Source organism: Camelus ferus, chromosome 33, assembly GCF_009834535.1.
Source record: "Camelus ferus isolate YT-003-E chromosome 33, BCGSAC_Cfer_1.0, whole genome shotgun sequence".
In the NCBI taxonomy this organism is placed as follows: domain Eukaryota; kingdom Metazoa; phylum Chordata; class Mammalia; order Artiodactyla; family Camelidae; genus Camelus; species Camelus ferus.
Window position 1 is genome coordinate 19,695,409 of NC_045728.1, and position 16,579 is coordinate 19,711,987.

General features: G+C 44.2%; 1 protein-coding gene across 2 annotated transcripts in view; it reads left to right on the plus strand.

Annotated features, from left to right (window-relative positions):
• The first annotated feature begins 3,097 nt into the window (after positions 1-3,097).
• The window catches only part of SLC35F2 (solute carrier family 35 member F2), a 51,964-nt gene continuing 38,482 nt past the window's right edge, over positions 3,098-16,579 (plus strand). The window contains exon 1 of one of the 2 annotated variants that reach the window (XM_032472335.1): positions 3,098-3,463. In XM_032472335.1, coding sequence (XP_032328226.1) covers positions 3,351-3,463 — 113 coding nt within the window. In that variant the 5' untranslated portion in view covers positions 3,098-3,350. The remainder of the gene's footprint in view (positions 3,464-16,579) is intronic. The other variant, XM_032472336.1, reaches the window with a different exon arrangement.

Genomic DNA, 16,579 nt, shown 5'->3' on the forward strand with positions numbered 1-16,579 from the left:
GAGCAATATTCCTATTGCTACTTTTTGAGAATTTCCTGTTTAGAAAATACATATAACTTTGTCCATAACTTTAGAATCCACGTCAATGGTTGGCTATTTCCTGGCCCCATTTTCCTGTGGGGGTAATATGTTGAATATGTTGAGTCAAGCAGACTTATTGAGAAATGCCTTTTTTTTTTTTTTTTGGCACGGGGAGGTAATTAGGTTTGTTTGTTTGTTTGTTTTTAATGGAGGTACTGGGGATTGAATCCAGGACCTTGTGCATGCCAAGCATGCGCTCTGCCACTTGAGCTATACCCTCCCCCCAAAAATGTCTTAATTGAGTATTTTTCAAATTGTAACAGTAATATATGCCCATAGTAAAGATGTATAAGACAATCCTATCTTATTTCCCTCCGCAAACACCCCTACTCCCACCACCCTCATGACTAAAACCAGTATCATAGCCTGGTGTGCATTCTTTTACACACTTCTCCTTGCTCATATAAACATGAGAGTATAAAGATATGGATATAAACATCTGTGTTTCTATAAAGATATTAAGTTACTTTGTTGGTGGTTTTTACTAAAATGGAATCATACCAGACAATTATTCTATAACTCTGCAACTTTTTGCACTTGACAGTGGTCATGATCTCTAAAGTTAGTGTTTGTACATCTGCATTTGTTTCTTATGGCTGCTGTAGCAAATTACCACCAATTTAGTGGCTGAAAACAAAACAAATCTATTCTCTTTCAGTTCTAGAGGTCAAAAGTCCGACATCAGTTTTACTGGACTATAGCTAAGGCTGAAGTCAGCAGGGCTGCTTCCCTCTCAATGCTCTAAGCTTCTGCTGCTCCTATTCCTTGGCTGGTAAAGCCTCCTCTATCTTCAACGCGTATCACTCTGATCTGGGCTTCCATCACCGGATCACCTTCTCTTCTGTTGTAAATCTCCCTCTGCTTCCCTCTAATAAGGACGTTTGTGATTACGCGATAGCCCACCAGATAATTCAGGATACTCTTCCCATTTAATCACATGTGTGTAATTTAGTCACATCTGTAAACTCCTTCTATATAAGGCGACATTCTCAACTTTTAGGGATTAGGGACTGGATATTTTGGGGGTGGCATTATTCAGTCTGCCACAACACCTAAGCTCATCTTTTAACCTCATGTATTTATACAAACACACACTTTTGTATCACACATGCTGGAGGATTTTTTTTTAAGTGAAGTTTTCTTTTTTCTTATTTCTGCATCCCTTAACTTTTTAAGGATTACTTTTGATGACCCTGGATGAACTGCCACTTTTTAAAAAAATATTTTATTTTAAAAAAATTTTGGTGGGGGGTAAGTAAGTAGATTGATTGATTGATTGATTTTTTAATGGAGGTACTGGGGATTGAACCCAGGATCTCAAGCATGCTGAGCATGCACTCTACCACTGAGCCATACCCTCCCCTTCCTCCTATACCCCCACCAACCCCTACACCTCTCCCCCAACCTGTTTCCTATGACTTAGACATTTAAATTTCTTAGCACTTTATAGTTTGTCGGTATGTATTAATATTTGTATTAATAAAGCTGTTTGTTTAACAGAAAAAAAATGCTCCATGCCCACATAACCATACACATATTGTGAATAAGAAGTGAATCTGATTTAGTGGAGACTTGAGGATTATTGCAGCAAGAGGAGGGAAACTCTCTCCTGCGGGGGTGGGGGTGGGGGGAGGGGAAGTGGAATAAAAAGGTGGCTTGATTGGACAGTAGACTAGAGAATGTTTTCCCTGAGGCGGGGCCTGTTAAGGAGGGGTTAAACCGCTGGCTCAGGCAGAGGTGGGTGAGCATTTCCAGGCCTGGAAGAAGATAGGAGTTTAACCAGTCTGGTTAACAAGCATTTTGCTCTGATTGGTCAGTGGGGACAAGCAGTTCAGCCAATCATTTTGAGGCAAAGGATGGGAACTTGGAAGGTCTGTGTCTGGCCTTGTCCTAGGTGAAAAAGACGGCATCTCTGGGTCTTACCTAGTCATACGGAGTGTTTTTTGCAGTATGCCACTTCAAAGAAGACAGAAGGGTGGGCGGTTTCTTAACCACTACTACTTTCCAGGAGCACAGGGCTCAGGTAAAATTCAACATTATCAATGTAGGAGGTTTAATGGGCTTTACAAAAATGACGTCATACTAAATGTACTTTTCTACATTTTTTTTTTTAACTCAAAAATACCTAGAGAAAGAAAATCCTTCCAAGTTCTGGTACAGCTCTTTTCCGTTCTTTTTAATGTCCTCTTGTTTTTTTCCCATCATCTCACAAACAGTTAAAAAGAAAAAAACATTTCAGTTAAATTTGGGAGTTTCTGTAGCTGCTAAACTTGGGGTTCCTAAAGCTACATTTAATTTTGCAAAATATATTTTTTTTCTTAGACTCTTCTCACAACCTGCCCCCCACCCCAAGCCTACTCTGGGAAAGAGGCGGTCAGGAAAGAGAATGTTCTCGACACCTTTCCTTTTGTCTTCCCGGTCGAGCTCCTTTCCGGAAGCAGAAGTCTACCAGACCCACCCACGTTCTTCTGTCAGTGGGAGTCGGGAACTTTTAACTCCAGTTCCTCGTCCCTCCTTGGTCCGCAGAAACATCATCGGAAGGGGGCCCTAGGGGAGCGCCAGGGGTCGGCATCATCTCCTACGCTAGCACTTCAAAAACAACTCTGAATATTGAAAGGCAAACCGAACACATCTGTAAGGAACGAGACATACCACAAAGACATGTTTCCAGGATCCTTTTAAGGATAAGAAACAATAGGATTTTACCTATGTTTTTCGGGAAAAAAGAAACAGAACTAAAGCGCCTTGTCCTTAGATGGGAAATACCTTTTATAAGTTAGTCGAAGGGAGGGAGATTCTAGGTCACGGGAGGGGGTCAGCCGATCCTCCCCAGTTAGCAAGGTTCAGGCAGTAGCTAAATGTTGGTTTAAGACACGCTGGCATAACCCCGAGTCACCTCATTTACTGATTTTAAATAAGGAGCCGTAAGAATTTGAAATGCACATTGGGTGTCACCCAAGCCTTGAAGGTCCACTGCCAAGGCGGAAAAAAAAAGGAAAAAAAAAACAGCGCCCTTTCTCCTCCTGGTCCTGGCTCCCGGAGGTGCCAGGCTGTAATCTGCAAATGTATTGTCTGGCCCCAGGGGCTTGACAGTTAATGATTTGCCGCAGACCAAGCCCGCGGGGCAGAGGAGAGAGAGGGGCGCGAGCGAGCGCGGGAGCGCGGGCGCCGGGGCGAGCCGAGCCTCCACCGGCCGCACAGGCGCCGCCTCCCGTCTTCCGGACCCGACACTTCGAGGGGTTCCGGGCGCCGGAGACCGTGGGGCTCCCATGGAGGCCGCCTCGCCGGGGGGACCCGGCGCCCCTCCGCCGCCGCAGGAGCAGGGAGCGGCGCGCGCATCGGTCGGCCTGCTGCGCCGGGTCAAGGGCAAACTCTGCACCTGGTGCGTAGGGGCCGGCGGGGCGCGCGGGGGCTCGCACGTGGCGGCCGCGCGGGCGGGGAGCTGGTCCGGACGGCTCGACACGTGCGTCAGGGATGGTGCTCTTTCCTAGCTTTAGGAAGCGCTCGGTGCGCCTTCCCGGCCCCCCCCCCCCCCTTAGAAATCTTGGGAATGCATTTCCGAAGATCTGGGGGACATTCACCCTGTTCGCATTGTTGGGTCGATCCCCGGGGGCCTCCCAGCCGAGAGGGGACGAACTGCCCTGGGATGCTGTGAAGGAGGGGTATCCACCCTTGGGCTTGGGAGCGGGGAGGGCTCCCCTTCCTGGCGCCGGCGCCCACCTTCCTCCGCTGCCGAGCCCGTCAGACCCGGCGGGCGATCCTCACTAACAGTTGGGTTCATCCCAAGTAAGAAATCTGGGCTGAGTTTTGTGGTGCCGCCCCGGGGTAGTCCAGAGCTCGCCTCCTTCCCGGGCCCCGCTAAGCGATGTAGCCGCCTTTGGGGCTGGGATCCAGGGAAGCCTGCTTCTGTTGTCACTGTGCTCTGCGGGAAGCGGAGAAGTGCTCCAGGGATTGGCAGCGGCCCTGGGACGGGGAGAGCATTTCTGAGGTTACTGGACGACTTGCATTCTGGAAATTCAGATAACTCAGGACCTATAAATAATGAAAGCCAACCTTTATTGAGCATTCACTGTGGCGGGTACTGTGCTTAGCAGTTTGTATGGACAACATCATTTAACCCTGAGCACTTCAGGAGATGGCACAATTGTTACCCCTACTTTGCAGGTGGAGAAACAAAGAAGGCTGGACAATTTCCCCAAGGCCGGTAAGGGGTGGCGCCTGCCAGCCCCAGTCGAAACTGGCCTTTATTACTCCTGGCCGCTGGCACCCCATGAAACACCCCATGAAAATTACATATATGAGCTCTTTTTTTCATTAAGATTTTCAGTCCCCCCTCTGGCAACTGTCCAGACACAAATTCTGGTTTGCAGTTTCTCCTTGTCTAACCCAGCAATCAGAAAAAATGCAGTTTACCAGATGTCCAATTATATGCATATAATTTATATAGAATATATAGAATTCTTTTTACATTACAAAGAGAATTTTCTGTTAAAGGTTGTGAAAACCATGTCTTAAGAAGTCATACCATTTCCAAAACTAGAACAGTAATGGTGTATGTATTTCTGTCATGTAAATAAGCATAGTTTTAAACAGATGCGTGTGGTTTAAAGGGGAAATTTGGTCAAAAATCACCTTGTATCATCCAGCTATATACAGTATGTCCTGCAGTCAAATGCTCTACCCCCTGAGCTATATATCCCTCCTTGCCTTACAGTATGTCCTGATAAAGTTAGTCATAAGTTCTCAACTGGGAGGCAGTGTGGTGTGAAGGCTAAGGGTACAGATTCTGGACTCACAGCTTGCTTGTGTGCCTCTTACTGGGTGACGTTGGGCAAGTCACTTAACTTCTCTGTGCCCCAGTTTTTCTACTTGTAGAATGGGGATAACAGTACCTATTTGTCAAGGATGTTGTGAGGATTAAGTGGCTGACTACACAGGAGTGGCAGACAGCCAGGCTCATGCTACTACTCTGCTCAGGTCAGTTGTCCCCCACCATCTGGCGCCATTCCTGGGTGATAGAAAGATGTGTTTGTTGGTCCAGGAGGTGGTAGCAACCTTGCTGATGGGGCAGAAAATATGGCAGTTCAGTTTAGCAAGACATGACAAGGATTAGCAATGAATTTTTTTTTTCTCTGAATGCTCTAATATTTTCAAAACCTGGTAATGTTTTTACCAGGAATCCCAGTCAGGAATATCTAATAGCTTCCTAAATACGAGATTTCTTCTGTCTCTGGACACCCCTTTTTTTGTACTTCCTGTGTAGATTTTCACTTTCTTCCCTGTGGTATAGCAGTTTGTGGGCATGTGACATTTCTGATAGGTGGAGTCCTTAAGAGCAAGAATCAAGTCTTTTAAATTTTTGTATTTCCCACAACCCCCCCCCCCATAATGAATGAATGCCTTAAATGAATGAGTGAATGAGGGAGGACAAAGGTTCTTGAGGCTCCCTTTCCTTTCTGCCATCCTTACATTCCTCCCTGTACTGATCTTTATTGTGAGGGTCTTGGGCTGGACTTTTTCTATTTTTTTGGTTGACAGGGCTCTTTTTTTCATTAAGATTTTCAGTCCCACCTCTGGCAACTGTCCAGACACAAATTCTGGTTAGCAGGTTCTGCTTGTCTGACCCAGCAATCAGAAAAATGCAGTTTACCAGATGTCCGGTACTCCTTACAGTCATCATTTTAAACCCTCAGTATTACAGCTCATCCCCTAAATTTGACTTTAGCTCCATGAGTCCCCGACCGTGGCCAGGGGACCACAGGGGCTGGAGAGGGGTGGTGAGAAGATATGCTGTCCCCATATGGATAGGATGTAAAGGGATACTTTGTGACCACACAACTGTTTTTTACTCCTTTTACCAAAAGAGGTCCATAATAGTTCTTTTGGCAGTTGGGTACTAAATAGCAGGGGAAAGGTTTAGGGCCTTGACCTGGTTCTGCTTTCATTATTGAAGGGCTATATTCCAGGTAACTCAAACTCCTGATGTACCTGCCTCAGTAATGGATTGATAACTTTTCTCTGTGATTAAGAATATATGTTCACTCCATCCATAAAAGTTTATTGAGGACCTACTACATGCCAGGCACTCATGATAATGAGCTCTCGGTGTTTCCAAGTGGACTCTGCTTGTAATTAGGGCTTTTGTCATTTATTACTGTCAACTCAAATGACAAATACTATGATAGCAGGAGATGGGTTTCCAGGAGTACCTGAGGACATTTATTTAATTGTATGTATACCATCTAGCAGATTATATCCTAACACATATGCTCCAATTCAAATATGGGAAAAATAGATGTTTCTTATCATGACTGTCAAGTTTATATCTCTAGCAAAAATTAATTATTATTTCACAGTTTTATCCTTTCCCATCAAATAGATGGTAAGCTTTTTGAGGGCATAGATTTAGCACAGTGCAGGACATGTATTCATTCATTCATTCATTCTTTTATTTGACAAACCTTGACCCTCTGTGATGTTCTAGGTTCTAGACTAGTCTCTGGGCTTTTAAGATAGATAGGATATTGTTCCTGTTCTCAAGAGAGCTCATAATCTCATTATAGTAAGGAGTTATGATAAGTGCTATAGAGATGAGCACAAAGTGCAGGTGGCACAAAGGAGGCCGGAGAGCAAGTCCACCAGGGCGAGGTAGGGTTGACGAGCTTGCTAGAGAAGGTGATCAGGAATTTGAAGCAGGAGTGGGAGCCTTCCAGGTGGACTAGGTGAGGATGGACAGTGCAGGTGTAGAGATGCCAGAGAGTGCTTTGCTCAAGGACCTGCAAGTAGTTTAGTGTGAGGGGGCATGAAGGAGGAATGAACAACCGTAGTTGGTCGGTCTGCACGTGTGCTCCTTGTTATTGACTAGTACAGGGGGCCTGGCCCTTTGCATCCTCCTTTCTGCTCGTTTTCCTCATTTCAAAGGTTAAATCCCAGAAACTTTTTTTTTTTTTTAAATGGAGGTACTGGGGATTGAACCCAGGACCCTGTGTATGCTAAGCATGTGCTCTGCCACTGAGCTATACACACCCACCCACCCCTGCCAAGGCCTGGAAACTTTTGAAGGAGTCGTTTAGTGACACTTAACTGTATGGCCTTCATCTCTTCACTCAACAAACATCTACTGAGTACTCACCATGTACACAATACATCCCTGAGCTAGGATGTAGCCCTGCTGAAGAGTAGTGTTCTGTAGTGCTAATTCAATCAAACATGTAAGTTGAAGGACCTTTCTGTGGCCTTTGCAAGTGGGGGATTAGGGAATTGTAGATCCTGCCAGTCCCCAAAATATCTCCTTCCCTCCCCCTTTTATTTGTGGGATAATTTAATTAATATCTGCCTCTTCTACTAGACTTCAGGAGGTAAGGAATCCAGTCTAGTTTTGGTCACTGTTGTGTTCTCTGCCAGGCATAGCACCTACCTTGTAAATAGATACACAGCAAACATCAGATGATTGACTAAATGAATCCTTAATTCCAAAGAGGAATTTTATAATAGATTACATCTCTTTTTTTTTTTTTTTTAAATTTCCATTCAGCACTGTATGTTTGTGACCCAGTCATGTTGTTTGGTTCATCTAGACCAGTGTTTCTCAGTCTCAGGTTATTGACATTTTGGATCAAATAATTCTTTGTTCTGGGGCTGGCCTGTGTGCCCTAGGGTGTAGCAGTACCCCTGACCTCTGCCCTCCAGAGGCCAGTATAGCACTACCCCCAACCCCTTACCTGTGCGTTGACCATCAATAATCTTCCCAGACATTGTCAGGTGTCTCCTGGCGACAAAATCACCCCTGCTTGAGAACCACTGATCTAGCCTATTGCCTCTAACTGTCTGCTGCAGAGCATTCTGTGGTTCCAAGGTCCTCCAGTGACGGACACTCAGCTGGTTTCCAGCTCCCAGCCACAAACAACACTGCGATGAGCATTCCCATGCATGTCCCCTTGTGCACAAGGAGACCCAATGGCTAGGCCCGGGTCCAAGTCCCTCCAGGGGACTTTAAGCAGAAGGGAGGCTATGAATCCCAGAGTGGAGAATCCTTGGGCATTACAGAACCCCTGTTGATTGCTGTGGTTCGGCACCCCTTTTCCAGGCGGTTCAGTGACCATGGCTTTATCAGCAGCTGCTCTGGGAGACGGAGCAGGCAGACTCTCCAGGTTGTAGTCCAAAAACACTAGAAGCATGGAGGGGGTGGGTGGAGGAATGGCTCCTGGCTAGCAAGCCTGAACCTTTTTATTAACTTCTCAGTGCTGCAGGGAGTTGTTAAAGGGATAGGCAGATGCAATGTAGGGGAGCGGTAAGGGTGGGCTTGAAAAACCTTTCACTTGGCCTTGGGCTGTTCTCTGCCCCAGGGTGTGGTGTGTATAGTCCTCTCCCTGCCCCCAGACCAGTCTAGACTACCTTTAGGCTATTCCTGCTTATCTCTGCCCCTTTCTTTAGGTTGATTTGGAGGAATATGAGATGGCTGCCAGTGCATATTTCTCATCTTTACAGCATTTCCAGGATATTTCTGGAGTCCACCTCCCCTTCCAATCCGTATTGTCACTGCTTCAGTTCAGGCCTTTATCATCACTTGGACTCTTGTCATGGCTTCCATCCGTGCCTCCATCTACCCTAAATGGTCTCACTACACAAGAGCCAGAAGGATGCCAAAGAAAACTGCAGGGTACCAGTAGCTGCCGCTAAGTGGGGATTGACCCTGTGTCAAGGCATCCTCCTAACATTTCATCAGTGTTTACAGAAAGTTGTTTAAGTCCCTTTGACAGCAGATAAGTAACTTGCCTTTGGGGCACATGGCTGGTGAGAGGCTGAGCTGAGATAATTTCATTTGATTTTTTTTTTTCTTTTCATTTGATTCTGAACCAGACCACTTTGCTATCTCAGAAGTCTCAGTGTACCATGGTCAGGCTGAAACCTTACGGCTTCCTCCCCAGCAGCTGTTTGCCAACTGGGGGAGCTCTTGGGGTTCCCTGGGGGTTCCTGAGGGGCCATTATGGGGGCAAGTTGGGAAACAGAAGCTGGTGTGCTTCTGGGCTGGCCTCTGGCCCCCACCAAGTCTGTCACTTTGCCTGTTTTATAGACGGGCTTTTGTGTAAGATATTTGAAGAAAGGGTCTTGCAGCTAAAACAGGACTGAAGAGCCGCTGGTTACTGGATGGAGCTCGAGCTGGAGCTGTTGCTTCAGCTTCTGGCTACTCTTTCCCTCCCTCCTCCCCCTCCCCTCCCCTCCCCTCTTCTTCCTCTGGACTGAAACACAATTATTACATTTTTAGTGGTCTTTATTGTGGTAAAATATACATAAAATCTATCATTTTAACCATTTTAAAGTGTATAACTCAGTGACATTGTGTTCACAGTGTTGTGCAGCCATCACCACTCTTCTATTTCTGTCAGTGGATAGAGACACCCCCAAACTGGAAAGCCCACCAAACGTGTGCGCACGCCCCCTCCAAATGTGTGGGTCCTTGACCGCTGACTGAGAAAGAATTCTCAATAGAGGAAGAGGGGCAAAGAGAAAAAAAGAGCTGCTTTTAATTGCTCAGAGAGAGAGGGAAAGAAAACCGTCGAGTGGGGAGCCGTCAGCCAGTTAGCGGGTTGAGACAGCTCCAGCCCCTGATGGGCTGTGGGGTCTTTAACTGGAAGGCTTTGCCATCATCATCTTCCTTCTGGTGGCTTCAGTCATCTGTTACTGGCTCTTTCCTCCCATGGAGCTCAGCCCTAAAGCAGGAACTTCAGCAGGAACAAAGAAGGATGCCGGGCTATGTCCTTGGAGTGAATGCAGCAGCTGTGGGTCATAAATCGCCCTGTTGTAGGACTGGGTCCTCGGGATTAAGGAGCCACTTGTGGGATAAGAGAAATGTCCTGCCTTTCATCAGCCTGACACTTTCTTCCCCTTGTTGGAGGGCAGTCAGGGCCAGTCAGCCTGTCTAATCACCTCTCTCATTTCCAGAACTTGTTTATTTATCCCAAACAGAAACTCTGAACCTGTTAAACACAAACTCTGCATCCCCCATCCCCGCAGCACCTATAACCACCATTCTGCTTTCCGTCCCTATGTATTTGATCCCTTATATAAGTAGAATCATGCAATATTTGTCCTTTTGTGAGAGCTCAGGTTTCTTTCTTTCTTTTTTTTCTTTTTTTTGGATGGAGGTACTGGGGATTGAACCCAGGACCTTGTGCATGCTAAGCATGTGCTCTACCACTGAGCTATGCCCTCCCCGACTCCTCAAGGTTCTTGACATCAACTATAAGGCCCTCTGTCACTGGCCCACTTCCCTCCCCAGGCTCATGCCGCAGAGTGCCCATCTCTCAAGTGTCAGCCTGGCGTGCCTCTGAGTCCCTTGCTGTCACACACCATAGTCAGCGTCTTTCCACCTGGAGCTCCCTCCTTGAATTCTCTCCTGTCTGACCTCTTCTCTTGGCTGCTGGAAGACTCCTATAGGCATCACCAAGTCAGGCTGTCTTCTTGCCTGGCTCCTTGCCGTCTCTCTGTTGGGTGCCCTTCCTCTACACCCTTCAAGTTCCTGTTTCCTGGCTCATTGCATTCACCATACTGTGATGTAAAAGGTCGTTTTCACTAGCCAAGCTTGCTTATAAGTTTGGGTAAGTTTATAAAAAAGCTATAAAACTTCCTTATATTATTGCTTACTGAGGAGCTTCAGAGAAAATGAATCATTTCACGCAGGTGAATTTCACAGATAACTTACGACTCACTCATTGAAAGTATTAAAATTTACTTTTAAATCCAATTAAATGGCACTGTTTATGCAATGGGTTACTTCTGTTAATTAATTTATTCATAATTTGGGGCAACAGTTCTTCAACATTTATTTGGTTTATGTCAAACAACTTTCTAAGGTAGGCTAACTCACTGAATTACTTAGTGGGTCCATTTGCAAATAATCCTGGAGATTTTACCAGGAAAAAAGCCCCTATTATTTAGAAGTCTTCATGGCATATTTAACACAGGTATATGAGACTGCTCACCTTTGAATCAATAAAGTGCATTCAACCCTTTTATCACCTTTTCTTCATCATTGAGGATCATTATTATGAACTTTAATTATTTTGCTGACTAGTAGGCTGCTCAGAGACTATTTAAGTTAACTTTTTGTCTTATTTTTTTCTGACTTTTTTCTCACAGTTGTCACACATGATTTTTTCTGTGTTACTGGGCATATCTCTGAAAGTCTGCATTCTTTCTAAATTATAACGTCTAAACTCTTAACACTGTAGATGCCAGGTAACTCAGTTTCTCAGAATTGCTTGTGGTTAAAGTATAAATAGTCCCTGTAGAAAGATTTAAATGTTTTTTTATTTTAATAAATTATAAAAATTTGAAGCCCACAGATTTTGGAGACTTGCGGGGAGTGGAATGGTTACAGGAATCTGTGTTAATTAAAGTCATCAGATAAGTGATATGTCACAAAAACTTGGTTATTTATGTTAATGATGCAGAGAAAGATTCTATAAAAAACCACCTTTGAGCCCCAAACTTCTCTCTAGTCATTCCTTGGAAACCAGAGTATTTACAAGATGTATCTACGCAGTTTCTTTGGTCCCAACAAATCCTACTGAGAGCTTGAGGCTGTGTGATTTAGAGCTCCCCAGAGTAGGACTGTGCAAAAGAGTTTAGAAGAATATATTTCTTAAGCTTTTCACAGTGGAATCAAGCCAGAGATTAAAAAAATTAATAATAAGCCAATTTTTGTTGAGCAAACTTTACTTAGTATACCGAGGGCAACCTCAGTATTCCAGGACGTCATGTGAATTTATTGTAATCCTGACAATAAAACTCTGCAGTAAGTATTACTATCACCGCCGGCCACACTGGGCACATTTGGAAGCTGAGAGCTTAAGTCTTCCCGGGCAGGATTAGTCACACAGTAGTAAGGAAGGCAGCCAGGTCTCACTCCTCCCCCAAGTCAGTCTGGCCCCAGAGCCTGGGCTCCTGCCTCTTGTGAGCCGGGCAGCAAACAGAAAAAACAGGCCTTGGACAGTTTACCCCCTGAGGTTTTTGTTTTGTACTGTTTGTATCCCCAGGGGTTCCAGAGAGTATATAAATTCACAGGATAAATGTAATGCTCTTCCTGGAGCATCATTTATTTTAGATTCCAGTTGCATGGAAGTGGATTAATCGTCATTCCTGGCTCATGCCACCTTTTCACCGTTGGCCCGTGAATAAGTTAGTTTTTGTTTTTTGATGCAGTAAGTTCCCATACACCCCCAGCCCTAGAGCTGGAGTTGTGGTGGTAATTTTCATCTATCTGTTGGTCATCCCCTATTCCATCTCCTTTCTTCTCCAACCAAAGATGATCACCATCCTGAACCATCCTTTCACCATTTCCCTGCTCTCTTTTTTTTTTAAACAAAAATTATGACATGTTCACTTGTGCATTCTGCTTAAATGTAACTCTTGGTTTATAAATGATCTAACTGAACCTTATAGAATCATGCTGATTGTGGCAGCAGCAAGGAACACGATTAAAAGTGTCTGCAAAAGTCAAGGGCTGGGTCAGAAACAGGAAAGGGAGAGAAAAGGCTCAGAGGCCCCTCAGGTGAAGGTTCGTTGCCAGTGGCCCCTTGCTCTCATTTTTATGTAGTTTTGTACTTCTATATATTCCTTAAAAAAAGTTTATTATTATTATTATTTTTATTATTTTACCTTTTAAAAAAGGATATCATGCTGTTTATAATCTGCTGAGATTTATTTACCCCTCTTTATCCCATTGCTAGGATTCACCCATATTGTTGCCTGGTGCTGCGAAACACTCCCTTTTGCTCTGTAAAATATTCTTTTCTGTGATCATATCACACTTTATCCATTCATTCTGCTTGTAGTCATTTGGGCTTTTCCCCATGTGTTCTGCAGTACAGGTGAACAGGACTTCCAGGAACATTTTTTCCATGTCTCCTGTTGATCACGGGGAAGAGCTTTTGTGCACACAGGCACATATACATAAGTCTAGGAGCTGGATTATAGGGTGTGCGGTTGTTCAGCGTCATAAAATAATGTAAGACTTCTTCCAAAGCAGTTGTATCAGTTTTCACTCCCACCAGCCGGGTATGAGAAATCCTGTGAAACAAGTATCCTTTTAAACACTTGGTATTATAAGACTTTAACATTTTTGACAGTCAAATAAATGTAGAAAAGTATCTCTTAATTTGCATATCTGTGATCACGAATGGAGTTATGTCTCTGTGTGTGTTTATTGGCCTTACTGGTTTCCACTTTTGAGACATACCCGTATTTCCTGTGAAATACTCATCTTATGTGATTACTTTTAGGTTGAGAGTCGTTGAGAGTTGGCAGGTGTAAATTGGGAGCAAATGAAGCAGATTAAGGCGGGGAGTGAGCTTTTCTGGTTTGAGGCCTGTGGAGTGTTGAAAGGCTAACATGACTCACAGGAAATCTCCCTTACGCCTCCGTTTCCCTCCCTGGCCCAGGCCCAGGGAACTTCCTAATTCAGGCTTAGACTCCTCTTTTCTTTTGGTGCCTGGTTGGTGTTGGAATAGAATATTGGTTTGATCGTTACAGAGAAATCCAGCTCACCACTGCTGTATGTGAAAAGAGGATTTATGACTTCACAGAATTCAAGGAGGGTTAAAATGCCAAGCCACAGACAGCAGAGACGCAGCTGGAGCCAGGAACCCAAACCACAGCGGGGTTCCCTGCCCGTCCCTTTATTTGTGCGTTGTTTTATTTCACTTGTGTGCTGTCAGTTTCATCCTTCTAACTGCAGACCAGTTGTCTTCATTTGAGGATTACATTTTACAGTTCAGATCACACGAAACAAAGCAAAACAAACCCTCAGGTTTTGAAATCTGTATTTTCGTTTTGATGACCCACAAGGGATGTACATTTAGATTTTCCAATGGTTAAAAAAAGAAAGTTCTTCAAATCTTCCTATTCAGCCTCGGCCTCAGTGGGCAGGCAGTGTAAGGAATTTAAAGTTTTATGGGCGTGGCTTCTTGGCTGCCTGTTGAGAACAGGGTTGGTCTGTTTTCTTTCATGCCTTTGCCTGACTGGGCCCAGCAGAGACAGGGTTTGTACGTCTGTCCCAGGGTCATAAACTCTAGTCATCCAGACTCTGGAAACAGCAGCGCCCCATTACCCAATACCAGTCCCATCCTTCTGAATCTGCCCTTCTCCCATCCCTGCACCCAACTTGTTGGTCCTCCTGGAGCTCCTCTTCCTGGCCTTTGGGGTGTGTTCCCATTGGTGCCCTTCTTAGAATTCTCACGCAAGTTCTGGTGGGGGGAGGACCCTGAAGGTAGACGTCACATCCTCTGCATACTGCCCACATTTCAGTGCTGTCCGCCACCACCCCACCCCCACCCCCGGTAGGCTGTAGGACTCGCTTCTTTGACCTGAGTCCAAAAAGAAGAGGTGAGTTGAATGAATATGTGTTTCATACTTTCTCACTGCAGTCAATCAAAACTTGGAGGACGGGGGAGGGTATAGCTCAAGTGGTAGAGCACATGCTTAGCATGCACGAGGTCCTGGGTTCACTCCCCAGTACCTACATTAAAACAAACCAACCAACCTAATTTCCTCCTTCCCCACAAATTTATATATATATATAAATTGGAAGACAGAGGAAGGATATCATAAATAGATTTTATGTCCTCTTTCTTATTTTCATTAGAACACTCCTTGTTAAAATAATTAATTGTAGAACATATAATCAAATGGGTATGTTAATGCCCCTTGTTAGAGATTCTGGGTAATTTGTATCAATTGATCTCCTTGTAACATTTCATAATCCTCAATTATATATTTTATTTTTGTTCTTATCTGGGAGGCAGTGTATAGGATGGGAAAAACACAAACTTACTAGTTGTCTGACCTGAGGCAAGTTACTTAACTCTTCTGAGCAGCTAAAACCCAGTTTCTCACCTGTTGGATTGTACTTGTGATCCCCTTCTCACAAGAGGTTTTGTGAGAATCAAATGAAATGACATATGTAAGCACTTAGTATGGCTCCTGGCACAGTTATTTTTATTAAGCCACCTCACTTTTGTTAGGATAATAAGGATTTTTTTGAGTCCCTAATGGATGCTGGTACTGTCACCCCCAACCATGGTTTCAGTTACACGTGGACAACTGAGGTCTGAAAATATTAAAGGAAAATTCCAGAAATAGACAACTCATAAGTTCTAAATTGCGTGCAGTTCTGAGTAGCGTGATGAAGTCCTGTGCCCTCTGCTCCATCCGACCTGGGGCTTGAATTGTCCCTTTGTCCAGCGAGTCCTGCCCGTTCGTCACTTAGTAGCCATCTTGGTTATCAGATCGACGGTGCTTGTGTTCATCCAAGTCACCCTTATTTTACTTAAAAATGACCCCCAAGTGCAAGAGTAGTGATGTTGGCAATTTGGATACACTGCAGAGAAGCCATAAAGTGCTTCCTTGAATTGAAAAGGTGAAAGTTCTCTACTTAAAAAAAAAAAAAAAGACTGCTGAGATTGCTAAGATCTACAGTAAGAATGAATCTTTTATCCGTGAAATTGTGAAGAAGGAAAAAGAAATATGCTGGTGTTGCTGTCACACCTCAAACTGCAGAAGTTATGGCCGCAGTGCATGTTAAGTGCTTAGTTAAGATGTTTCCATCTTTGCACCCTAAGGTATTTTGAGAGCGAGAGATCACATTCACGTAACTTTTATTGTAGTATGTTGTTATAATTGTTTTATTTTATTATTACTGTTGCTAACCTCTTAACTGTGCCTCATTTATAAATGAAACTTTATCCTAGGCATGTATGTATAGGAAAAAACATAGTATACATAGGGTTGGGTATGACCTGCGTTTTCAGGCTTCCACTGGGGTTCTTAGAACGGACCCCTGTGAATGCAGTGGTTACTGTACTTCCAGTGCACCAGTGGGCTTGGGCTGCCCTTCGGGTTTTGCAATATTGGACAAGTTGTTTAACATCTTGTGCCTCAGTTTCTTTATCTATAAATAGCAATAAAAATAGTACCTACCAATCATAGAGCTGTTGGGAGGATTAAAGAAATTAGGACTATGACATTGTGAAATTGTTAGAACTGTGCTTGGTACATAGTGTGCACTCAGTAAGTGTTAGATATTGTCATTATTGTTACTGTAAACAATAACAGGGTAACAGTAGTAATAGTAGTAGTAACAGTAACAATGATAATAACAGTAGTAGATATTGTGTGGATATATATATAAAAGGAGGAGGCACAAAAATACCCATGGCACAGTTTCCGGGTTTGTAATCTAGTGATGCAAATGAAACAGACACGTATGCCCCAGACAGAATGTAGACGACGGGAAGGGGGCTCACGGTGCAGATGCCGCAGAAATGGGAAGGTCATCATTCTGGAACCAGGGACCTTTCTTACTTTCTTCCCACAATTATTTCCTTCTTGTAGCAGAGCAGAATAGAAAGAACACAGGCTTTAGAATCTTATTTGGATTTTCATCCACTATTACTGTTTATTTGCCATATGAACTTGGTTCAAGGACTTTGAGCTTCGG